At 44.2% G+C, this 24,458-nt stretch overlaps 4 protein-coding genes across 5 annotated transcripts; 2 read left to right on the top strand and 2 right to left on the bottom strand.

Moving 5' to 3' along the window:
* Window positions 1-904: 904 nt before the first annotated feature.
* LOC106744216 (cysteine-rich hydrophobic domain-containing protein 2) lies at window positions 905-5,767 on the bottom strand. The gene is made up of 4 exons (XM_014618788.1): window positions 5,247-5,767; window positions 4,446-4,656; window positions 4,038-4,154; window positions 905-3,948 (listed from the first exon to the last, which is right to left on the bottom strand). The coding sequence occupies exons 1-4, from the start codon at window positions 5,363-5,365 to the stop codon at window positions 3,898-3,900; spliced, it is 498 nt and encodes a 165-aa protein (XP_014474274.1). The 5' UTR covers window positions 5,366-5,767; the 3' UTR covers window positions 905-3,897.
* Window positions 5,768-5,914: 147 nt separating this feature from the next.
* LOC106744208 (nitrilase homolog 1) lies at window positions 5,915-7,998 on the top strand. The gene is made up of 6 exons (XM_014618760.1): window positions 5,915-6,063; window positions 6,293-6,434; window positions 6,690-6,845; window positions 7,020-7,223; window positions 7,297-7,509; window positions 7,693-7,998. The coding sequence occupies exons 1-6, from the start codon at window positions 6,011-6,013 to the stop codon at window positions 7,843-7,845; spliced, it is 921 nt and encodes a 306-aa protein (XP_014474246.1). The 5' UTR covers window positions 5,915-6,010; the 3' UTR covers window positions 7,846-7,998.
* On the bottom strand, window positions 7,908-9,491 carry LOC106744214 (ER membrane protein complex subunit 3). The gene is made up of 3 exons (XM_014618773.1): window positions 9,164-9,491; window positions 8,816-9,072; window positions 7,908-8,555 (listed from the first exon to the last, which is right to left on the bottom strand). Exons 1-3 carry the CDS (start codon window positions 9,310-9,312, stop codon window positions 8,185-8,187), a joined length of 777 nt encoding a protein of 258 aa, XP_014474259.1. The 5' UTR covers window positions 9,313-9,491; the 3' UTR covers window positions 7,908-8,184.
* Window positions 9,492-11,700: 2,209 nt separating this feature from the next.
* Window positions 11,701-23,043, top strand: LOC106744254 (tyrosine-protein phosphatase 69D). Of its 2 annotated transcripts, none has more exons than XM_014618876.1 (11): window positions 11,701-12,069; window positions 14,645-14,944; window positions 15,344-15,937; window positions 16,103-16,396; window positions 16,957-17,216; window positions 17,502-18,357; window positions 18,653-18,896; window positions 19,406-20,405; window positions 20,786-21,073; window positions 21,933-22,361; window positions 22,694-23,043. In XM_014618876.1, exons 1-11 carry the CDS (start codon window positions 11,958-11,960, stop codon window positions 22,772-22,774), a joined length of 4,458 nt encoding a protein of 1,485 aa, XP_014474362.1. In that variant the 5' UTR covers window positions 11,701-11,957; the 3' UTR covers window positions 22,775-23,043. The 2 variants fall into 2 exon arrangements, with proteins under 2 accessions (XP_014474362.1, XP_014474352.1); XM_014618866.1 differs by having other exon boundaries at window positions 19,394-20,405.
* The last annotated feature ends 1,415 nt before the right edge of the window (window positions 23,044-24,458 follow it).

The following is a 24,458-nucleotide window of genomic DNA, read 5'->3' as shown; positions in this document are numbered from 1 at the left end:
GCATAAACATCGACAGTCTACATGTAAAACTACGTGTAAAACACGTATCGCCGTATCATCCCGCATCCGATAATTCGCATAATTTTCTTCTTCGGCAATACCGTAATACTGTCAAAATTATCTTGATTTGAAAGCAAGTTTCTTGACAATTGATTATATTAGATAGATTATTATTATTATTATTATTATTATAACATCTTGCATCTGAAATATCTCGTGCCGACGATAAGAGCACGATAAGAGCCGAGGAGCAGTTTTATGTGTTATTTTTTTTCTCCTTTTTTTTACAAAGTTTACATAGCTTACGGCCTGTACGACGAAAAGACCGTGTGAATTCCGTGAAAATTCGCGTGTACTTAATGATTAAGATTTCCTTTCCGGCGTACGGCTTAACTCTCTCGCGAGATAAGAACTAAGAGTCAATTTACGTTACCTGTGAACTATATAACATGTAGTTTACATTATTTGCATTTCATGTTTCTGAATTTTATCGCGATGCCTGGTGTACGGTAGAATCCAAGAAATTGCACAATTAGACCGTGTCGGTTTATTTAAAAGCGAGCAACAGAATCAAATCCATTTCTGTTCATCGATGCGGGTAAGCCGCGCATTCCTGGAAATACGTGAGAAAATTGTACTCAAAACGGAATTTAGAAACATAGCTATTTCTCGCCCTGACCTGATTCAATGCCCAGTTTCATCTTCATTACATACTATTGAAAGCGGATCTACATGAGTCGAGAGTTGAAAAAAAAGCATATACGTTACATGCATAGTTCCAACACACAGTTCAATNATATATATATATATATATATATATATATATATATATATATATATATATATATATATATATATATATATATATATATATATATATATATATAATATATATATAATTCTCTTACATAAATTTTTACACTTTCATACAGATCTTTTCGTTATGTTTAATAATATTTAATAATATATTTGCCGCAACGTCTGGAGCCGGTTTAATTTTTTTATGATCGCTTACAACGCTTACAACGCACCTATTGTTCGCAACATGATAGTTACCCGACAAATTGTTGAGAATATAAAGTGGGGGACGCACACACACACTTCTGCATAACGCATGATACATAACGCACAATGAGAAATGAACCAATCAGAATCCTTTGTTTGTCAATGTTACGTACGATGGAAATGAAGAACTCCAGACTTCACTTCCTTATGCATTATGTATTATGCGTTATGAGGGAGTGTGTGTGCTCCCCGATTTGATCTTCGTCCTTTCGCATCTCCAAGCGTGAAATGAGGATCTGTACAAATACGTGTACCCCTTCGTTTTCTTTCGTTTCTCGAGATATCGATGACAAATGGATCGTACCTACGGTTCGCTCGGTTGAAAATCAGAGATATGGCGGTGTACATATACATATATCGCCTCTCACTAAACGCTACAATGACACAGATGTCTCTACGACTCGAACGTCGTCGCATCGACTTAGTTACATTCTACGGGAGTAAGTACAAACGTTAGAGAAAACAGATTAAATCTGGTAATCTACAAAAAGGCTTCAAATATAGAACCTTGTTAAGATAAAGCACGGGTGTTGCGCGTAGCTCGTGTTGCAGCACGCGAATTCGAAAAATTCGAAACTAGTCTTTTGTTCTCGTTTCACAGCCACTGAACAGCAACAGAAACACTTGCAGCATATTTTTGTTCTTTGTCACAAGCTTTTTTCGCATACTTTCTACAACCCCTCTCTCTCTCTCTCTCTCTCTCTCGCGGTCGCCCGACGACGACGACGACGAGTGAAATTCGTTTGCGCTTGGTGTCCGGTTAATGCGTGAAAAAACTATGCGACCGACGACGGTCGCCACGGTGTAATTTAATCGCGTGTTAGACAAGTTAGCTAGCGGAGAGAAACATCGCTGTGCGGGATCATATCAAAGTGTTAATGTTGAAACACAGTGCCGACACGACCGAACGCTCCTCGGCGATTCGCAATCAGGGAGACATCAACCCGATATCTCGCTGTCTTGCTTCCGCAGCTGGCGGCAGGAAGCGGTTCATCAGTTCAACGAGAAAATAGGGTAAACAGTACCCGTGACTTTGTCAGCCACTTTGCGAGTGAGAATCGAATCGGGTGTTAACTCGGAGAAAATGAATACTTATCGAGAAACAATGTTTGCATGGCCGCGAAATCACGTGTACACACGACACGTTCCATGTCGGGACAATTTTACGTCACTTGTCATTCACGCCGGTCACCGCGGGCATTCGCGTTGTCATGTTACATCTATTAAATAACACGCGTCTTATTCTAATAACGGGAGTATTTCACGTTTCATTTTTAGAGCCGAAATATCGAATGGCCTGAACGGGAAGCGGTGCCGGTTACCCACGTGACTCACGTGACACGGAACGTGTTAGTGATATTTTAATTTTTTTTTTTGGAACCGTTTCCCCGGTGAACAGAGAATTTACGGTGATACGTGCGCGCGTTGAGACACTGAGACCTTCATTACGAGATAAAAAACCGATAGAGACTCGCACTCAAGGCAACCTTCTTCCGATACTTCCTCCGTTTTTTCCGTATCCACAATCGCGCTATTGTAATCGTCGATAGCCGTACTGTTTGCCCTATCCCAAACTGCTGCGTTTCGCAATTAAGATCTCCCACCTTGTCGTCGATATATATTCTAGTTTAATCAGCGATCGCGCTACCTCTGACGTGTCCTCGCGTCTGATATATCTTTCTAAATCGCGCGTAAACCGACGTGCCGCTTCTCCGATTCCGGATAATAATTCGCTCTCATGTTAAAATATCTCGTCGAATTTGTATCGGGAAGTAAAGCTGCGCTTTACATACACCATACTTTCTAATATCACCGTGGTAAGAAATTAACCTATTGTTAAAATAACTTTTTCTTTTTCTATATATATGTACACGTACATACGTATGTACAATATGGACGCACGCGTGCGCGATGAGTGCGTTTACATGTGGTCGTGTCACACGCACGCACGCACTGATTTTCCTTTCACAGCGAGATCTACCGTTCTTTTCATTATCCGTACTTTTAATATAATGTTCGTTGTACTGAATCAGATTAATTTCTTACCTGAAAAGTTCCAACTCTCTCTCTCTCTCTCTCTCTCTCTCTCTCTCTCTCTCTCTTTCTCTTTCTCTCTTCATTTGACGAGTACGGATTAGCAAACAACGCTACGAAAAATCCGGTGAAAATTCTTCGGAAGGATAATTGAGATTTCGACAATTGCGAAATTATTCGAAATTATTACGTTTACACGACTTCGCGACAACTAAAAAAAGAACTGGCAAAGCTATTGAGCCTCGTGTTTCTCGGCACGAAAAAATCGCAGAAATGAAGAAAGAACAGTAGAAAAATTAAAAAAATAAAAATAAAAACAGATCATATTCATTCCTTAAAATTTCAATCGAACGTAAAGCATAAGAAATGTTCATCTAACTCGCTCACAATGTCCTTATACGAATCAGTAATGGACAAACAGCTGTTGTTTCTTTCTCTCTATAACCGAAACGCCACTTTTAAACGCCATTGTTACCTCGAATTATTGTACTGTGCATTTCTCTACCCATGGTATTTACAAAAATATGTGTTACATAAGTACTAAGGAGTACCTATATCGTCGTGTAGCGGCACTTTTATCCTCTCAGCATTTCTCTGCACATTAATCGCAATTGCACTGGACTATATATCAGATGTTCGTTATTCGAAGAAAAAGCTTTGACCAAAGCTTTTTCTTGAAATTACCAAAGCAAAAGTCTCAAAAAATCGTATAAACCTTCCACGATAAATATCCTGTATATTCGCATCGAGATTTATACCCATTTATTATTAATCGGATATGATCCCCGTATTGTTTACTTAATCGGGCTTATAGATCGGTATTTTTGGAATAAATTCAATTAGAAGAACCTGCAAGAAGAAAGACGTGATCAGCATTATTGAGAAATTGGACACTGTTATGTAAGCTTATATATACATATGTTATATATACTCCTTACATATTCCATCATGGAGGAGCTGTCGCATCTTTGTTTCGCCAATCTCCAATGTAACCCGAGTTTATGGTAGAGCCTACTGTTTTCCCATTCTAATAATTTGTTTAACGAATGTTGAGTCTGCGAAAACAGGTGTGTTAACAATTACATATATCAAGTAATGTTTCACTAAATATTATAGTGTTCCCTAATTGATAGACCATGGGAGATAAGTAAACTCATATATTATTTGAATCTGATTAAATCCCTTTTAAAACTGAGGAAATAAAAGTAGCCTAACCTAGTCCAGATATTTTCCTTTTTTATATGTTCACCAGTGAACAGAAAAAAAGTAAAAAAAAAAAAACTACCATTGTAAGGTACTGTTGATTAGATCTTTCCCTGCTAACCATTTATAAACATCTGTCTTACCCTCTTGCTCAAACAAATGACAGGCCAGAGAGAACATCCTAGAGTACAGCAGCAGCATACACAACCGCAGAATAACCACTTAACGTTAACAGGTAGAGTTTTTTTCAACACACTGTTTATTCTCATAACAGTCGCTTTAAACTCTTCCGGAGCCACACGTGACACGAGGCCGTTAGGAAACTCCGATTCGAAACGATTGCTGAGACCGAATCTAAAGTGAAAAATGTCAGATTAATAACACTTTCATCGTTGTGCGATGACAGTTTAATGTCAACATAATATCAGTGAATAAGACCAAACTCGTAACTAAAACTCTTCTGCAATCTTTGGATAAAATCATTCGGGATTATATATTTATTTATGATTAAAATACGTGCAGTCTAAAATATATATGTAAACATCATATCATCCCTATATATGCAGACATACTTTTATAAACACACACACAAAATACTAATCTTTCTTCGATCCGTTAAATTAGAATCCTCGCATAGTTTCAAGGTAAGCAAGAGACGACATGTACAATTATTTATATAATTCTTACAAAAAATCAAGCAAAAACAAATCGCGTTAATATACACACGTTTGTTTTACCGAGAAAAACCACACAGTACTTGCTGTGCCATCGAAGCAGCAGCAACGACAATATTAATTACAAAACAACAATAACGTCACGTCGCGCCGCGAAAACAAGAAAATCTATCGCGGGCCTTTGTCTCGGACACGGCAGGATAAAATTGGCGTCACAATCGACGGAACAAAGAACGACCGCCAACGAACGAACAAGCGAGCGAAACTTACACCGTCATATTGCCAGCCCCGCGGATCACGATCGGGTCCGGCACCATGGCGACGTAGTGCTCCTCCATGTTCTGCTCGATTTCCTCTTCTTCCTCGTAGATCGCGTCAAAGTCAGCCATCGTGCTGCACCACTGCTGGTAGTTCGCCGTCCGCCTCCTTGCCACTTCGTGGTGCCTGGTTTATCGCGTAGCAACAACACGACGTGCTCGCAGCAGCGCGTCCTCCGTCGTCTCTTGCCAGGGCGACGACGCGCTACGTTCTCGCGCGCTCACATCCCCGCGTTCGCTTCCCGGCTGCTGTTCGTAGTCATGCTGTCGCTACGATCGTCACTGACGACCATCACCGCGGTCATCTCCGTAGCCGCGACACGGGCCACGCTAGGCCAGCTGTTAAGTTGCCGCTCGACGATGACGACGAGAGAAGGATCGTGATGTGCCGTCAGCGCGCGTGTATGTGTGTGTGTATACGTATGCACGTATGTGCTCCGTTTGCTCGCTCCGTCGCCGCGCACACACAACACCGAGCATGCACGACGCGCACTGCGGATGCGAGCACGATGCCTCACAGTAAAGTGGGCTCTCCTCATTGGGCCATTGACTGCGTTCCGGCGACCGACAGCGACATACGACGTATTGTAGAACAGGCCTAAAAGTCCGATACGGGCTTAAGATAACCGTGATAACCGAGGTTGGGATTTTCGAACGCACTCCAGCAAGGCCATAGTTCAGTGAATAAATGTAATTATTATCAACAATGTAGTAAAAATGAGACGCACGTGGCCCGTTATCGTTCATTCGTGCGTCCTGAGATATTGCAGGTAAGGAAGGTATTAATGTGACAACGTAAGATTTATTTCGATTTTGAATGTGCGTAAACGTATTTTATTAAAGTGTGTGTGTGAGTGTATAAACATGAGAAGATAGTGAAAAGACATTTTTTCAGAAAGTAAAATTTGTTCTATACGCTAGAATATGAGAGAAATTTTCTTTCTTATTATGTAACCGGGAATAAGGTCTCCAGCATGACGGAATGTTATTACATTTCAGTAAACATCCAGCAAGACGTTGCATCAGTACAATGACAAATCCACTTATTGCAGTGTGTCAGATGCGGTCGATATCTGACAAAGTGAAAAATTTGGAAGTTGTGACCTCGTTAGCGATAGAAGCCAAACGCAGGTCAGCCGCAGTACGTATATATATTTGGATTAGTAATATAAAAGTAGTATTGTATATTCTATATATAGAAATAAAACATGTATGTCTAAAAAAATAACGTCTAAAAGATGTCCTTTAGATGTTTTATTATCTAAAAGACATCTTTATGACATTTTACAACATCTCAAAGTTATCCATATAACACACATTTTACAACATCTCAAAGTTATCCATATAATACCATTACTATATAATAATTTTTATATATAAAATATATATATTATAGATAGCGTTCTTTCCTGAAGCATGTGATTACTTAGCGGACAATAAAAAGGATATCGTCGCCATGGCTGAACCTTTGAGTGGGCAGACAGTAGCATCTTACAAAGAAATTGCCTCCAAGAATGATATCTGGTTATCCTTAGGTGGAATTCACGAAGCTGTAATGCTTTAGCTTTTGTTGTACCCACACACACATATATACATATAAATATCAAGAAAGTAAAACAGTCATTTTTCCGTAATAATACAGAGGAACAAGAAGATCATGACATTATTAATAATTGTTATAATATTATTAATCAGTATATATCATTAATATTATAAATCATTTCAGTCGCCAGATGCACAGAAGATTTACAACACGCATATACTGATAAATAATGAGGGACAATTGGTGGCCACGTACAGGAAGATACATCTGTTCGACATGGACAACAAGGATACCGGAGTGCGTCTGATGGAGTCGGACTATGTGCTGAGAGGGACCGAAATCGTGCCACCTGTGCTTACGCCGATCGGCAAGCTCGCGCTCAGCATCGTATCCTTCGATCAAGTTTCAGATGCCCTCGAACACGTATAGTAGTCACAGAAATGCTTAACACAGAACTCAGTGTTACGACATGCGTTTCCCCGAATTATCTCTAACCCTGCGCAACATGGGAGCGCAGATTCTCACGTATCCGTCAGCGTTCACGTATCAGACCGGCGCTGCACACTGGGAGGTGATGCTGCGAGCACGAGCCGTGGAGAATCAGTGTTACGTTGTAGCTGCAGCCCAGACCGGCGCGCACAACAAGAAGAGAACGAGCTGGGGCCACGCCATGGTGATTTGCACAAATTCTTCTTTCCGATAATAATAATATCAGAGACTCGGAACCCGGAAAATCGTGCGGAAACCGATATTTTCACTCGGTCCGGGTACCTGAATAATATCATCAATTTTTATCATTAACTTATCTCTACATTAGACAAAAGTGTCTTTCCTCTCGAACACCAATCTCTTTCAGATCGTGGATCCTTGGGGAGCCGTTGTGGCACAGTGTGCTGAGAAAACGGGCATAGCTACGGCCGAGATCGATCTCGAGCTGTTAGAGAAAGTTCGGAAAAACATGCCTTGCGAGGAACACCGTCGCACTGATTTGTACTCTAAGATGAAATAGTCGGAAGTCCACTCAACATCATTGTGTATCCGAAAAAGGACTTGATAATACGTCATAGGCGGTTTATCACAATTAATTGTATTGTAATTATATTTTTTATATAGATTTATACACATTTCAGATACAATACGAATCTATGGTGACAGACCGTTATTCTTATCGACTTAGCAATTGCGATTAATGTCGTTATTACGTTGTTAAAATTAACGCTGTTATTGTACTCTGTTTATCACTTAATTTACTTAGAAAACAATATTCCTGACTCGGATACTGCAAACTGCAACTTAAGATATAAATAAATAGATTCTTCATCTGAATTTTTTTTACAATTTTATCATATCAATTTGCTCGGCCTTGATATACATTCTCAGCTGTGTCCGACTTTAAATTGGTACCTATTAAGTCAGCGTCCACTCCCTGTAACGCCCAGTTATGCTCACAAATCTCCAGCGCCTCCCATTCGGATTTGAAGGCTGCTTTCGGATCGGGAGGCATAGACATCGCGGCACCTGCCACTTGATCCTGCAGCAGTCTTCCAGTGTCCGCGGCATTATTTTCACCGAGCACAAGTGTATAAATGGATCTCAGTCCGAACACATTGAGGAAGTACCATGAAGCTGAGGAAACCCACGCAGCATCTAACGTGACCAACTCTATACCTCGTTGCAACATTGGCTTGAAACGCAATGTCAGTGGGAATGGTACTTTAGCTGAAATAAAAAATAAAGATATAAAACAATTGAAAGCAGGAAAAGGCTTATATCTCAATACTTATAATTTCGCTAAGTTTAATTTCGCGATACAACAAATTTAATTGAAATAATTCTATTTTTCTTTGTACGTTTGCAACAAACCAAGCCTGTTCTATAAAATTGTACAAAAATACAAGAAAACAAAGTTCCTTAAATAAACCGTGTTAAATCCTTAGAGTGTTAAATTGAAATACAAGTGAAAGTATAGTATCGCTTACTCGTTACAAATCCAGAGAACATCCAATTGATCCAACCACCAATCAGTACCATGGGTAATACATTGGTTACGTTTCCCTTCAACATGTCCGTCATCATATTTGGATCGGTCATTGGATTTTGGGAAACAGGAGCACGTTTCTGTGTCTTAAAGTACCCAGTTTCCTCATTATTGAAGAAATGTCTCCTAGTCATGAAAGCTACTTTTGGTATGTATTGTCCGTTCTCCCTGAGCAGTCTAGAGCGTATCATAACCTGACTGTAAACAAGTTTTTTTTTTTTCAGAAGTCGTAATTAGTAACAGTTCTACAAGAGGAACTGGCTACGCTCATAGATTTGTCTCGACCCACCTGTCTTGCACCTGGTGCAGTTCGACCTTCTTCTGCGAGGCGAGCAGTATCGAAACATAGTGGCGGACGATACCGACGAGAAACGTGATCACTACTATAGGCAGAAACACCCAGCCGCGAATATTCGGATCCAGCAGCAATTCGGCCATAATTGTCGGATTTCTAAATTTTTTCCCGTGTATGAATCTGTTCAAGAAAACGAAAAGAAAACACAATACGAAACGACACTCATCACAGCTCCACGATTACAGGTTAGTCGGAACCATAAGGTCTGTTCATTTTCGCTGCACCGCCGAACTAGTGCAATAAGTTGAAATGAGAAAACATATACTTGTCTCTCTTCAACTTATTGCACTAATTCAGCGGTGCAGCGAAAACGAACAGACCTATAGACAAATATCGAGACCGAGTGTTGAGGAATGAGGAGGGGGAGTCGAGGTGCACGTAAAAAAGGATGCACTCTGTTTTGTCTCCCTTGCGTTCTCTCTCGCTGATATGGTTTGTACACTCGGTCACAGGACGGTTGCAACAGTTTTTGCTTCTCTGTATGATTGTTCTTGGTTTAAGCACTTGAAGCTTTAAAGTGTTTCTTGAACGACCTCGATAGCATCATTATTGTGAAAGTTACAGCCTGCGAAAGTTATTATCTGTTGAATTTCGCCTAGGTTTTATTACAATGGAAAGTACATCTGACCAGCCCTTGAGTCATACTACTTAAGAAAGTACGTCCGGCTCTACTGTTTAGTCATATCAAGACCTCTTTTTTTTTGCACGTAAAGGGTGTACAAAAAGATGTACAAGGTCTAGGAACTTAGCCTATCCGACCAAATCACGACCTCAGTTTTTCGTTTGTTACGTCCACGATAGATAACTATATAGGGAAATTTGAAAGTAATAAAATCAGTGACTTACGTGGACGGTCAACAGAGTGATGACTCCGCTTTTAGGTCATTCTGCTTTTCACCGAGTTTACCCTGGGTCTCCGGAGTCTGGCGAAACGATCGATGAATCTGGTGAGAAATCAGAGCCACTCGTTCTCCTGGCTAGGTCTCGGATGTTCCGGCGCTGCGCGGGATGATGCGGTCCGCGATTCCAATTTCTATTTCGCAACGTTCGAGAAATGAGGGGTAGACCAAAATAATTGCTACACAATCGGATTTTACGACTAATATATTCTAAAGTATATAAATACACAAGTACCAAAAGCTAATTACGAGAAAAGAATCGCCTTCTCAACGAATGCGCGCGTTTTTATACGTTGCTTTGTCGCTGAGAGTCGTTTTCTGGTTGGCTGATGGAGTCATGGAGATGGAAGAAATTCATTCCATCGGTGTGATGTCACCGCGTCGGTTCTGAGTGGTGTTTGGATTCAGGTTTCATGCTCCTGTTTATGTTAGCAACGGGATGCCTTATCGCATTGAGAGATTACAGTTTCTCTTATCTATAGTTGATCCATCGATTTTAAGACTCTCTAACAACACGTCGTTTCTTCGGCGTTATAATTTTAATTATAATATTTAACGTGCGCGAATATACATATGCGCACGTACTTTCATCTAGTAACATAGGGATAAAATATCTATACCTGGTGAATACCTAACCTAGTGATATCTGAAATCAGACAAGTCGGCCTCCGATCTATACTAATATATTATTAATGTTTCAAAATAAGTCCGGACGTTACACGTTAAGTATAGTGGCGACTCGTAGCGGAGATTCTGGAACCAAATTACAGAAATAACGTGTTTACGGAATTATTAGACCCGTTATTTTTGCAATTAGTCTTACTCAATGTTTCGGATAAGTGTTGGTCCACAATAGGTATCTTAAGCCTTTTGACCCTTAAGAAATTAATCAATTACAGTTAATTATTCTCTTCACATTTGATTGTTATTAGTCAATTTCTTAAGACTTAAGGCTTAAAATACCTATTATGGATCGACACTAATACATCGCGCTACGTGAAAGTAGACGCTAAATCTGAGGTACCAAGATGGCAGGTCCCCCTCACCTCCTCAGATTTCATTCCCCGCGTCGACAAGGATACCTTACGCTCTCGTCCGGGTATCCTTACGTCCGTGGGAACGATAGAGACAGAAGCGCACACTGCTGAACAACGCGCGAGAGAAAGAGCGAGAGGAATCGACTGAGAGTGTGAGAGAGAGAGAGAGAGAGAGACCCCCGCCGGCTTCGCCGCCTCTCCTGCACCCCCCACGTCCGCCAGCGGCGGCGGCGCGGCGCTGTACGATTCAGTTCCGCTGGCGCACCGTTACGGGAGGTGAGGTGAACCACCGTCGTCGTCGCCGCCGCGCGAGCGCCTGTCCGGCCGCCAGAGTGCCGCCGCCGCGAGTCGGGCCGAAGTGTCGGACAGAGAGACGAAAATCGAGTGAGAAAGAAGGAGAGAGAGAGAGAAAGAGCGCGCGTGCAGTACGCACGTACTACGTTTCGCGAGATAAAGTTCCCGGGCGCCGGGCTATTGAGTCGAGGTGTATTACGCCGAGTGATGAGCAAGCGAGTTAACTAACGAGAGAGAGAGATCCGGGGATCCAGACCGACGACGACGACTAAACTCGCCCGACGACGCGTCACCATGGGCCTGTGAAGGCGGCGTTGAAGGAACGGGCCCTGAGGAGGAGGATCGCCGGGCGAGGGCGACGGACAGGAAGCGGTTAGACTTAAGCGGAGAGCAGGCGGGGGAGGTCCCTACCTGTCGCGGCGGCGACGGGAACGCGACGAGCTGGCTGACGCGCAGGCAAGCACGCACGCCCGCTCGACCAACAACCGACCGGCTGTCATGACCGCCATGTTATTCCGGAGGAGGAACAGCAGCAGCGGTGTTACGTCGTGCGTGCCGTCGTTGGCGCTCTGCCTCCTGGTGCTCGGCGCCGCCGGCCTCGACGAATCCGGTGAGTCCGATAACGCGTCGATCTCCCTTAGGGTGGGGAAGGTGAGAGGCATCATCGCCGATAAGCGGGTGCACTCCTGCGGAGCACCTCCTGCACCGAGAGAGCGGAACGAGTAGGGAGAGGAGGAGGAGTACGCGAGGTGGAAATGATTTTTTCTCCTCTTCTTCTTTTTTTTTCGGGAACGAACGACGGCATTATTTTGACTCGTGTGGCACGTCGCTCTTTTCGTTCTCGCAGTTCCGCTCGGGAAGAAGAGTTGTTACGCTAACGGCGTTGTTCCGCTCGTCGCGCGTCCCGGTGTGATTAATTTCCGATTCCTCTTTCGAAAGGGAAGGATGGATGTGTGAGAGACGCAAAAACGTTTCGAATTCGGCCGACGGATCCATCGGCTGATCGTTTTTCGCTGTTTTTTCTTGGAGTATCCGTATATACGATGTGTGTGTCTGTATACACCGTGTGATATGTCAGGATAATATATATAGAGATCGAAAGAGCCGGGGGAAGAGCACGTGCAAAGTCGCGCATTCTCATGTGCAGTGGAGAGATTAAGTGCGACCGAGAAGTATCAAAACACATCTTCGAAATATCGACACTCGAGTCAGAATTGCAAAAAAAAAACATTCGTATCACACGTCGGGATTCGCGCGTATACGATCATTTCCGCGCAACACTGAATTTGAGACCTGACCTTTTCGGAGTCTGTTTTACTATTGCGTGAAAAAAAATTTTGTTGAATTCACCCGACAATAAACAAACTAAACGTGCTTGGGATGAAGGCAGCAGAATTGTTGGTTCTTTATAAGTCGAATTCAGTCCTTATAAGCAGAAATTTTGTTCTCCTCAATCAAAACGTATTTGGTTTGTTTATATTGCCCGGTAAACTCAACTCAATTTTTTTCCGTGTTTTTTTTCTGATGATATACATTATATATTTATATATATATAGAAAAAAAACACGGAATATATATATATATATATATATATATATATATATATAATGTATATTATTAGAAAAAAACACGGAAACATTTTTTTATGGAAATGTTATTTATTGTAACAAAAATAAACAAATTTTACATTGAGAGAAAGAGAAAGAGAGAGAGAGAGAGAGAGAGAGATATAATACAAAAATAAACAAATTTCACATTGAGATATATATATATATATATATATATACATGTGGAATTTGTTTATTTTTGTGGAATTTGTTTATTTCTATAAAAAAAAATTGACATTATATCAAAATAGAAAAACCCGGCTTGAAAGTGTTAACATTCGTACATAAATCCGAACTGGATTTCGAGAGCCGAGATTCATAATTTGGATGCTAATTAAGAATGCGTTCGGGAAGCGCGCTGTCCATGCTGAAGCGTCATCGTCTTATCGCTCGTTAGATATAAAACAGGGATATGATGACGCTTTAGCGCTGATAGGACGCGCTCCTTGAATGCAGCTTATCAATCAAACATCCCGGACTCACACACGTGCGATTTCAGATTCTCCTTCTCGGTGACGATGAAGCGTTGCGAAACTTCCAGGGCGAAAGAAAAAAAAAGGAAGCTTTTCCGTTGTCCACGTTTTCCAATAGAGCCGCTTCTCGTTCCTCGAAGGCCGGAAATCCCGACCAACATTGTCTCACCCAAGTCGGGATATCTGCGGCTAAACCGTTGCGTCACCGACTCGTGCCGCCTTGTTCGAGCCTAATTCCGCTCTTAATTCCTGCTATTCCGTTTATCTGCTCAGCGTCCCGATGTACTCGCGCCATTTGGACCGGCTCCATCCGTGCTTTTCGCCTCTTTCGAGAGCCGGTAATCGAAATTACAATTGTCCAACCGAGATGACACGCGCGTCTCGCTGCACCTCGTCAACGATGCGCGCCAGGTGGTTGCCGATGACTCGCCGTTTATACGCCAATTCTCTGAAGAAGATCACAAATGTTTCTCTCACGTTGATCTCGTAGTTTTACGCAAATTCTCCCGATGGAAGAAGCAAGAGAATATATCGATTATGTTTCCCTCGAATTGTTACGACTACCGCAATTCGGCAATTACAGTTTAAAAGACGCAACAACATCTTTTGTAGCACCTACGTTGATTTCCGCGCGACGAGAAAATTGGACGAAACAATTATAACAGAGACATAAGAGACTCGCGAGGAATGTGTGTGTGGACGAATTGAATCCGTGAGCGCGCGGAGAAACTTAATTGGAGCTGAGACGACGAGGACATTCGATGATTGAGAGAATGTGTTACTTTTCTTCTCGTCGAGAAATAAACGACCGCGGAATCTCCCTGGCGAGCCATGCTAAATTTGATTTCATTGATCGCGTAAGAATAGCATGGGAATTAAAGGAGCGAACGCTGTAAGTAACCGAATTCGAATGGCATCGCGCAGCTCTTTCGCGGAAATGTGCGAGAGGCCAAATAGGCGAAAATCGCACTCGGTAATGAACGAAAATCTTTCATCTATCATATTCAATCAAATTAGTCTTTCTTTGTTTTTCTTTCACATCTTCCTCTCTCTTTCTCTCTATTCTTTTCCTCTCATCGGAATAACAATCGGCTTCTCGCGACAGGAGTAGACAAATCGAAGGAGCCGAATGCCGAGCAGACCGCGTCGTTGGAGATCGTATCGTCGCAGAATATCGAGGGTATAGAAGCAGGTAGCACACCGTCGCTGGAATGCTGGCTCAACGGCGTCACTGGCCAAGTCTGGTGGAGTAGCGGCGGCAGGAACCTCACCACCGTCAGCTCGAACTTGGGCAACCGACTCGACATCAAGAAGGCTAGCAGGAACGACACGGGCGACTACAAGTGCGTAGCACAGACCGCCGATGGCACACTGCTCGAGAAGAACATTCACATCCGAGTGATAGGTACGAGTATCCCACACGCGTCGTGTATATATCTTATTATCCCCTCCCCCTGCCTTCTTCCGCGTGGATTTTGGATCACCACCTATTTCGGTCGCAACTTCAACATTATCCGACGGGCCTGGTGGATTTTAAAACGGCTCACGAGGACCCGCAAAAAGCATCGATAACTTGATCGAGTCAAAACCCCGCCAAGTTTCTCCCGTGAGGGCGTTTCCTCAGCTGCCCGACAGATGGGATAAAGTCATCGGAAATAATGGGAATGATAACACATTAATTCGAACATTAAACTCGTACTTGACTTTTTGTAAATAAACTTGTTGAATTTCACGGAGAGAAAAGGCGCCGAATTAATTTGCAACGCCTAATATAGGGGTATCGCCCCCTTACGTCGTTTTCCAGAACCCGGCAGAATAACGTCCGGCGGTGATGTGAGAGCGGGAGTGATGGAAGCGGCCAACTTGACGTGCCACATACACGGTTATCCATTATCCCAATTTAGTTGGTTAAAAGGGAATGATTCAGAGAGCAGCGAGCATTTGAGGGATCTGACCGTCGTCACGCCGATTAACGAGACCTACGCCGTCTTGAGCCTGGAATTCAAGAATCTGGCCAAGTCCGGCAAGGACAACGGCACGTACGTGTGCCGGGCGAACGACTACAACGGCTTGGTGAGCACCATCGTGCATCTATTCGTCGTCGACGTGCCGAAAGTCAGCATCGACTTCATGAAAGCGGTCGGCGCGGGCAGCATATTTTTAAACTGGACCGTGAACGACGGCAACGAGCCGATCAAGAAGTACTTCATTTATCACATGAAGAACGGCACGGATCAGTATCACTACTACATGGAGCAGATCGGCGGCGGTAACTCCAGCTACATTCTCAAGGGGTTCGAGAGCGGTACCGCGTATCAGATCGGCATTGGCGCTACCAATGCGGCGGGCGCATCGCACATGCAATTGGATCCGCGTTGGATCACCACGCTTGAGAAAGGTACCTTTTACCAGACATTATTAACGTAGCACGCATGATGATGCTTCGAATTTGTGGGGGGCTAGCGAAATCTATTCCCATTTTCCCGAATTTGCCCGAAATTATCTGTGATCGAAACGCTAGAAATATATTAATATATTACAGATACATATGAATGTATTACAGATCCGGTCTTTGTGCCGAAGGTGTCTGTGAACGGCGTGACAAAGAACTCGATCACAATAGGTTGGACCTTACCGCCGCCGGATTTGAAGGAGCACGTGCATTATTACAATTTGATGGCCACCCACGCCGATCAGAAGAGAGAAGCGGTGTATCCCGCACAGTCGATCACTGTGTACGCCTTCATAGACCTCGACCCGGCGACCACTTACAAGTTCAAGATAGCCGCATGTAGCGAGTACACGAAGCAATGTGGCAACTGGAGCACCGAAGTGAACGGCACCACTCTGGATGGAGGTATGCCACCGAATGATTTACCGCGTTTAGATAAGTATCCAAGTATTATAAAATTCAGTGAAAGGGTCTGGCAGCTTAGGAAGCCTACCGTTTGATTTCAAGTCCGCTTTTTCCGCAGCCACCTCTGAGTAATGACGTCAAAAGCGGAGAAAACGTACACGCCCAAAATTCTTGCGAAATACGTTAAAATCGAAGGATATGACCATAAAAGTGATACTTGTGATAGATCGAGTACATTTGTACGAATATATTCCGAAAACTTTCCGTTCACTTGAACAATCAATAAGTAGCCGTGAAATGAACGCGACAAAATCACGAGAAAGGGTGGACTGAAAAAGAAGGTTACATGTCATGTTAATTTTACAGTTATTTATTGATTATTAGAGCGAAAGGAAAGCTTTCAGAATATTTTACAAATGTTGCCTCAATCGATCACAAATATCGTTCCATGAAACGCGTCCTTTTATTTCGATGTATCTCGCAAGAATTCTGGGCAGGCATTTTTCCCATTTCTAACGTCATCGAGCAAGACGATAAGAAATACGTTTTCCGTCTTCCAGTGGCCAGCCCTCCGAAGAATCTCACCGTTTATTGTAGCTTCGACAACATAAGCAGCGCCAGTTTCATCTACATCACGTGGGATCATCCGGAGAAGCCGAACGGCGTGATACAACGATACAATATACAAGGAAACGGCACAGCCGTGTTCAAAGACGACACGGGGCGTCTGAATAACGTTAGCTTCGACCTGCCGAGCTGGAGCGTGTACAAGAAGAATAACGCGCGATACAGCCATGCGCTCCCCAATACAAATTACACGGTATGCGGTTCGATTATTCGTTGCCTCGATCGGTTCGCTCATTTCACATTTCCACAACAATATTTACAAAACGTATGCATTTTTCATGACGTAAGATAATCTAAGATAACATAAATTATAAATTACGAACAAAGGCATTTCAAGGCAGTAACAATTCCCTTCTCGACTAAGACTTAATTTCTCCCGAACATTCATCGTATTATCTAGTTTGGAGTAACATTACCGTGACACAATTAGCCTGATTTAGCCTGAAATCCCGCACTGAAAGTGAATCTTTGACCCAAGGTTCGTGTACACGGAGTGACCAGATCCCGCACTAACGGCATGGACGCCGTAGGGAACTGCACGACGCCGGTGGCTGTCCCGGAACGGGAGAGCATGAATATGCGCAGCTGGCGGAAGATCGAGAGCCAGGGGAGGCAGTTGTTCAAGCTCCACCTGCCGCGTATCACCGAGCGGAACGGCCCGATCTGCTGTTACCGTGTTTACCTGGTGAAATTACCGCCGCAGAAGACGGTCAGCGACCTGCCGTCACCGGAGGAAACCATGGTCTACTCTTACCAGTACGCGCACAGTTCGCCGATCGGCGGCGCCTATATCGCGGAGACGTTCGACAGCGACCAACTGTCGTCCGAGATTTTCCTCGGCGACGGCGAGTCGTCCAACGGCGGTGCCATGTGCGACAAGTGTCTCGGACTGCGGCCGAAACCGGCACCGCCGGTGTTGCATCTCGTTCCCGACGTTCAGACGACGACTTATTCAGCCCCGACGAGCAACGGAACCACCGCTACCGCCGCCATCACCACCACTACCACCACCACCACCACCACCACCACCGTCGCGTCAACCATGCCACCGACGACGCCTTTGAGCAGCAGCAGCACGATCATCAGCACGTCCACCGCATCGACCACCAGCATTACGGATACCACTGTGACCGCTACCACTACCACCGTGAGAATGGACACGACTACGGCTGTACCGATGCTGAATAACACGGAGAAGGCGGAGAGAAGGAAGAGAGAGGACTCACCTGTGCAAAGAGCGTCGGTGGATGGATCTGGGGAGTCCGGCATGTTTTCGACTCACGACGGCTTCCTCGACGAGACGTCAAATTACACTGGTTTCATCGAAATTATCGGTATGTATGATAAAATCATGTTTGGCAAGTATAGAAGCGGAGTTCTAGAGACAAGGAGTAACGCAGCGAGTGACGCAGATCTGCGCGCCGAAAAGAAATCTACCCTCTCACTATCAGTTCAGATACTCCCATCGTTGCTAGGACGATAGATTAATTAATTTTTCTCGTTAACTGTTGCGATTTTTGCAAAATGGTCTATGATCTTCCTTTTCAATTTCAATTTGTTCTACCTTTTCCAACCTTGGATAAAATACGTTAGAAGTGCGTTCATCTGATAATTGACGATCTTGAGCAGTGTTCGGCGATCAGAAGGACCAGCTTCTACCAGCTTACAGCGGTTACTTCCATCCTCTCTACGGTGGGGTGGATCCGCTCAGCATCACGGCCGTAGAGGTGACCACTCTAGGTGTGATACTGCAACTCTCCATCGCTTTAATACTATTCATCATCGTTCTGCTGATCGCTCTCTGTATACTGCACAGATACACAAAACGTGCTCAAGAAAGGGAGGAGATCATAACGCTACGCAATAGTTTCAGGTGAGCATCCGTCGAACCTTGGTTTGCCATTTTGTCTTAAAGTCGACGAAAGTCGTTATCTTAGAGATAGAATTAAAAATATAATAAGAAATATTAAATACGATACATCCGCTAGATTTTGTGCGAAGGTAAGATCTGACGTTATTACACCACTTGCCACTATTAATTGATCGATCTTTTGAGTTTTAATTTTTTATTTTGAAAATTTAGTGTTATTTCGATCGAAAGATATCAAATAGGTGCATATAATATCTTGAGAAATTGATATGAAAAGTGGTTTCAGCGGAAAAAGATCAGAATTGTACCATAGAAAATTACAAAATTGATTAGAATTAAGTTTCTTCAATTTTCAATGAACTTTGAATTTCATAAAAAAAAAGGCACCGAATTAATTTGTACACTTGTGATATTTATGAAAAGGGAAATTTCTTTTTTTTTTAGATTTTGTCAAACCGTCAATCTGATGAAACTCCTTAATGGATGCCTTTTTCCCGTAGGCATCTCTGTAGAAGTCTGAGAGGAAGACATCAGCTCGTGGCGGCGAGTCCGCCGGACATGCCACCAGTACCCAAGTTGGAACTGCTGCAGGCGTACTTGGAGCGGCATCGGGACTCGGATTACGGCTTCCAGCACGAATTCGAGTTGCTGCCGGACCGTTTCACGGACCGGACGACGCGCGCGTCCGAGGCGCAAGAGAATCTCTACAAGAATCGTTACCCGGACATCAAGTGTTACGACCAGACGAGAGTGCGGCTGGCGCAGATGGACGGTATATGCGGCTCCGACTACATCAACGCCAACTTCGTGCTCGGCTACAAGGAGCGGAAGAAGTTCATCTGCGCCCAGGGCCCGATGGAGAACACCGTGTGCGACTATTGGCGGATGATCTGGGAGCAGCACCTGGAGCTGATACTTATGTTGACGAATCTCGAGGAGTACTCGAAGACCAAGTGCGCCAAGTATTGGCCGGACAAGCGGGAGACCAAGAACTTCGGCGACATCACGGTGGAACACGTGAAGGAACGCGCATACTCGGACTACGTGGTGCGCGAGCTGAAGATGACGCGATTGGGGGAGCGTGACGCGCGCACGATCGTGCAATACCACTTCCTCGTGTGGAAGGACTTCGTCGCGCCCGAGCATCCGCACGCGATATTGCGCTTCATCAAGCGCGTCAACGAAGCCTACTCGTTGGAGAAGGGCCCGATTCTGGTGCACTGCAGCGCCGGCGTCGGCCGTACCGGCACGTTGGTGGCGTTGGACTCGTTGCTGCAACAGCTCGCCGAGGAAGGCCAGGTGTCCATCTTCAACACCGTGTGCGATCTGCGGCATCAGCGCAACTTCCTCGTGCAATCGCTCAAGCAGTACATCTTCATCTATCGCGCCCTCATGGAGATGGCGCAATACGGCGACACGGAGATCCTGGCGTCCCAGCTTAAGCCCACCGTCGCCAAGCTCAGGCAGAGGGACAACGGCAAGGAGAAGTGTAGGATGGAGGAGGAGTACGACGTGAGTTTATTCTTCTCTCTCTCTCTCTCTCTCTTGAGAACTTGACTTTTCGAGTAGAAACGCAGCCGGGTGTCCGAAAATTTGACGAATAAAAGCGTCTTAAGGCGGTACCGGTAAGCTTCGCTGCAGTCTTGCTTGATGACTTTGGAAACAGAAAAGTGTATATTGTGCAGAATATAGACCGGTTGATATACAATTAAAAATTATTAACGAATAAAAGACAAATAACCCAGCAAGCAAGAAACATTAAATCGATCTTTCAAAATATTGATTTTGCGTGGATTTTATATTATAAACGTTTTGATATACGATACGCGCCCGTGACATTTTTATTTTTTATATTTTCCATTTTTTTACCCTCGATATTTTTTGCTTTACAGAAAATCAGTTCCGTGCTGGAGGATCGGAAATCCTTCTCCGTCGGCGGCGGGGAGGAGAACAGAACGAAGAACAGAAGCGAATTGGTGATACCTTACGACAGAAATCGTGTGATACTCACCCCTGTCCCGGGTAGGGAACATTCGACGTATATAAACGCATCGTTCATCGAGGGTTACGACAATTCTGAGTCATTCGTCATTACGCAAGACCCGCTGGAGATCACCATAACGGATTTCTGGCGTATGATCTCGGAGCAATGTATCTCCACAATAGTTATGTTGTCCGACGTAAGTGGACATGTACATATTTCTTTTTTTTTTACATTTTTGTCGCTTGCTTCTTTCACGACAAATGGTGTAGCTGTGTGAGTGTTGCGTTAATATAACACACATGGTACGCAATTTCGTACGGGAGATTTTCTCGTGTTTTTTTTTTTCCCCCTCTAGTGCACGATACTCCTTATCAGAAGCTGTTGCGCTGCTTTTCGGATGATGATATAGATATAATTTCATTAATATTCTTTAAATTTCTTGAAATAGAATCTCACTCGAAACAAGTGAAAAACGGCGGTATTTTCGCTCGAAGCGATAGCGAAAATACCGCCACTCGAAATAACAAGAACGAATGTCTCATTCGAGATTGAATTCTGCTTCTGTACGAGCGAACGTTTCAATCGGCTGGAGTGAATTCATACGCGTGACGGCGGAATATCTCAGATTCACTCCTCGGTTTCGAGCGAAAGTATATTCATTCGACGATTCGGAGAGTGGTAGAATTCACTCTGTACAAGTGAAAAATTGCCCGAGCGACTCAGCTCTCCTTTTGGAAGTGAAATGTCACTCGAAGAAATTCAGAGAATATGTCATTATCCTTTTGTCGCTCAGCATTGTTTGCTTTTCAAAAATATACACAATATATATACTCCGAAATATTAATTTCCGCAGTACACTTAATATATACAAGATGTTGCACAATCGGGTGAAAAAGGCGTTAGAGTCCCCGATTAAAAAAAAAAAGAAATAAAACCAAGCAAGCACAATTATATTCTTAAGGGAAAAAGAAATGAAATGTCACGAGACGATGTTACGAAGTGGAGCGCAAACAAGCCGAATGTGCACACGTGAAGCGGAGAAATCTTGTTTTTAGTTGAACGAAGGTCCGCGGAAGTGTCCGCGCTACTGGCCCGACGACGAGACCGACTACGATCACATAAGGGTCCGCTACATTCACAGCGAGAGCTGTCCGTACTACACACGCCGCGAGTTTTGCATCCTGAACACAAAGACTGACGAGAGCGGGGTAGTGAAACAATACCAGTACCACGGCTGGCCGACGGTGGAAGGCGAAGTACCTGAGGTGACGCGCGGTCTCATCGAGCTCGTCGACCAAACGCTCACGAACGACGCCGAGACGAATGGCTCGCTGGTCGTGCACTGCAGCTACGGCTCGGACCGGAGTTCCATGTTCGTCGCGCTCAGCATACTGGTCCAGCAGCTGCGCACCGAGAAGCGAGTGGACATCTTCACGACGACGAAGAAGCTGCGTTCCCAGAGACACGGCATGATCAGCACCTTCGTAAGTATATATATTCGCGTTATGGGAACTTCCTCTAGCAAGAGTCGATATGTGTGTGACACATCGAGTGTCGTTGTAAGGGCTTTCGTGTACGAATCACCGTGCGCGCAAGACGCTAATTTAGGCTGACTTAACGTTATACGTAACATTTGCAGAGATCTAATACATTACTAGCAATTAGTGATTGTTAAAAGAAATTAAAGTGCATTGATTGTTATAACAACAATGTTTTATTCGTCATTGATTATATAAGTTTTTGAGCGATGACTGTAGTTAAACAAGACGCAAGACGAAATAAAACTCGATCGTACCGTTGCTGTTGCACGTTACAGGCGCAGTATGAGTTTCTTCATCGCGCCATCGTCAACTACTCGGACCTTCACAACTTGGCCGACGACGAGCCGGTGTCATAATGCCCGGGCTAACGCGGACGCTAGACTATATGAAATACTCCGTTTGGTATTCGGACACCGATGCGCAAGGACGTTTCCTCGACAAGTGTCCACGAAAGAGAGAGAGAGAGAGAGAGAGAGAGAGAGAGAGAGAGAGAGAGAGTCCACGGACGTTCGAACGAGTGTGTTACGTACGTTCGAACCAACCAAAGATGAACGAGAGAGAAAAAGAGAGAGCCGCGTCATCGATGAACGATCATCGCCGTCGTCTCATCATCCTCATCGTCATCGTCGTCATCACCGTCATCGTTATCATCATCATCATCGTCGTCGTCGTCGTCGTCGTCGTCGTCGTCGTCGTCGTCGTCATTAAAAGACAAACGGACTGATGCGGAGCACGCGGCATAAACTCGCGTCCGGAGACTATTTGTACATAAATATACCCGCAGATTTTACATGTGCTGACTATAAGCGGATTACTAGAGAGAATTAATAAGCGTGTGTGAGGAGAAATCGTTGACGCGAGAGAGTTGTTCCGTGAGAACTCGTGGTCGCCGAGACGAGAATCGACGGTCCGCGTGGTTCATTCGTCGCGTGGATCCCCAACGACGACGGGGAGTGTCGCGGGACCGCGAGACCACGTCGCGAGACTGTTATACACAGAAGCTTATTTTTTAATCGATAGTCTAATGATCCAGCGGAGCGTATCTTCGGTGTTCGAGCGGCCCCGAGCGACCGAGGACGTCGAGAGACGCGCTCTCGGAGAATGGGCCGACAAAGACGTGTGTTAGAGCTCTCTCTTTCTTTCTCTCTTTCTCGATATTTTGCTGTACAGCGCAATGAGCACTGGCAGGGGGGCGTATTTGTATAAACATAACCACACCGTATGTATGTTCTTCTGATAAGGTATATCGCACGGTTCTTCGAATCGTTTCGTCTCAGTGTCGAAGCGACGAGAGAGAACTCGAGCGCTACTGACTACTCGCATAATTTAATGACCGATTACAAGAGACTACTCCGAGATTTCCATTTGACGGGGGACGCGCATTTTACGGGAATCGGCGTTTGCCGCAGGCGTCTTCTCGCGAAGCGAAGCTGAGCGAAGACGATCTTCATTCGCGGGAAACGTTCGCCTGTAACTTGCGCGAAACCTTATTGCCATTTTACGATCTGACGTCGTGATCGGTAATATTAATGACTGTACGCGCGTATCGCGGTATTTATGACTTTTTTTCGTTTTTGAGTATAGTATATGCGTTATTAAGGTGGGTTCACGCTGAGCGAGTTAATTCGCTCAATGTGTACTCAGCTTTCCACGATCTGTTACACGTATTGTGTGCGCGCGTGCGCTGATTTTTCTTCTAAAAAAAAATAAAGAGAAGACTGATAGTCTTAGTCGGGATCTACGATAAGTGTAGTAGCAGCAGCTTCAGTCTTTTGCTTTTAAGGAATAAAACGTAACATAATTTCTGACGGGAAGCGTCTCCCGCACTGCCAGAAATAACGCAGTAACGCTTAAGAATTTTAAGAATTGCAACATTTGGCGGTGCTGGAAGTGCTTTTTGCTTGGGAATTACATGCTGCGATTTAGTGCAAAAAGGTCAAAAGTCATCCGTTACACCCATCGTGGATCCAGCCCTTTATTCTCAGTTTGACATACGCGATTACGCGCACGTACTTTATTCTGTACAAAACCAGGATCGCC

This window comes from Dinoponera quadriceps, unplaced genomic scaffold (genome assembly GCF_001313825.1).
Source record: "Dinoponera quadriceps isolate SergipeBrazil2010 unplaced genomic scaffold, ASM131382v1 scaffold9, whole genome shotgun sequence".
Taxonomy (NCBI): domain Eukaryota; kingdom Metazoa; phylum Arthropoda; class Insecta; order Hymenoptera; family Formicidae; genus Dinoponera; species Dinoponera quadriceps.
This window is presented reverse-complemented; position numbering and strand designations above follow the sequence as displayed.

What these genes read in the sequence shown, in the direction of transcription:
- LOC106744208 (XM_014618760.1), top strand. Translation starts at nt 6,011, where the DNA reads ATGAGACGCACGTGGCCCGTTATCGTTCATTCGTGCGTCCTGAGATAT. An exon ending in CCAAACGCAGGTCAGCCGCA is followed by an intron (nt 6,435 to 6,689) that starts GTACGTATATAT and finishes TATATATTATAG; the next exon opens with ATAGCGTTCTTTCCTGAAGC. An exon ending in TAGGTGGAATTCACGAAGCT is followed by an intron (nt 6,846 to 7,019) that starts GTAATGCTTTAG and finishes AAATCATTTCAG; the next exon opens with TCGCCAGATGCACAGAAGAT.
- LOC106744216 (XM_014618788.1), bottom strand. Translation starts at nt 5,365, where the DNA reads ATGGCTGACTTTGACGCGATCTACGAGGAAGAAGAGGAAATCGAGCAG. An exon ending in GGGGCTGGCAATATGACGGT is followed by an intron (nt 4,657 to 5,246) that starts GTAAGTTTCGCT and finishes TTTTCACTTTAG; the next exon opens with ATTCGGTCTCAGCAATCGTT. An exon ending in TCATTTGTTTGAGCAAGAGG is followed by an intron (nt 4,155 to 4,445) that starts GTAAGACAGATG and finishes CTGTTTTCGCAG; the next exon opens with ACTCAACATTCGTTAAACAA.
- LOC106744214 (XM_014618773.1), bottom strand. Translation starts at nt 9,312, where the DNA reads ATGGCCGAATTGCTGCTGGATCCGAATATTCGCGGCTGGGTGTTTCTG. An exon ending in CTGCACCAGGTGCAAGACAG is followed by an intron (nt 9,073 to 9,163) that starts GTGGGTCGAGAC and finishes ACTTGTTTACAG; the next exon opens with TCAGGTTATGATACGCTCTA. An exon ending in GTTCTCTGGATTTGTAACGA is followed by an intron (nt 8,556 to 8,815) that starts GTAAGCGATACT and finishes TTTTTATTTCAG; the next exon opens with CTAAAGTACCATTCCCACTG.
- LOC106744254 (XM_014618866.1), top strand. Translation starts at nt 11,958, where the DNA reads ATGACCGCCATGTTATTCCGGAGGAGGAACAGCAGCAGCGGTGTTACG. An exon ending in GGATGGAGGAGGAGTACGAC is followed by an intron (nt 20,406 to 20,785) that starts GTGAGTTTATTC and finishes TTTGCTTTACAG; the next exon opens with AAAATCAGTTCCGTGCTGGA. An exon ending in CAATAGTTATGTTGTCCGAC is followed by an intron (nt 21,074 to 21,932) that starts GTAAGTGGACAT and finishes TCTTGTTTTTAG; the next exon opens with TTGAACGAAGGTCCGCGGAA.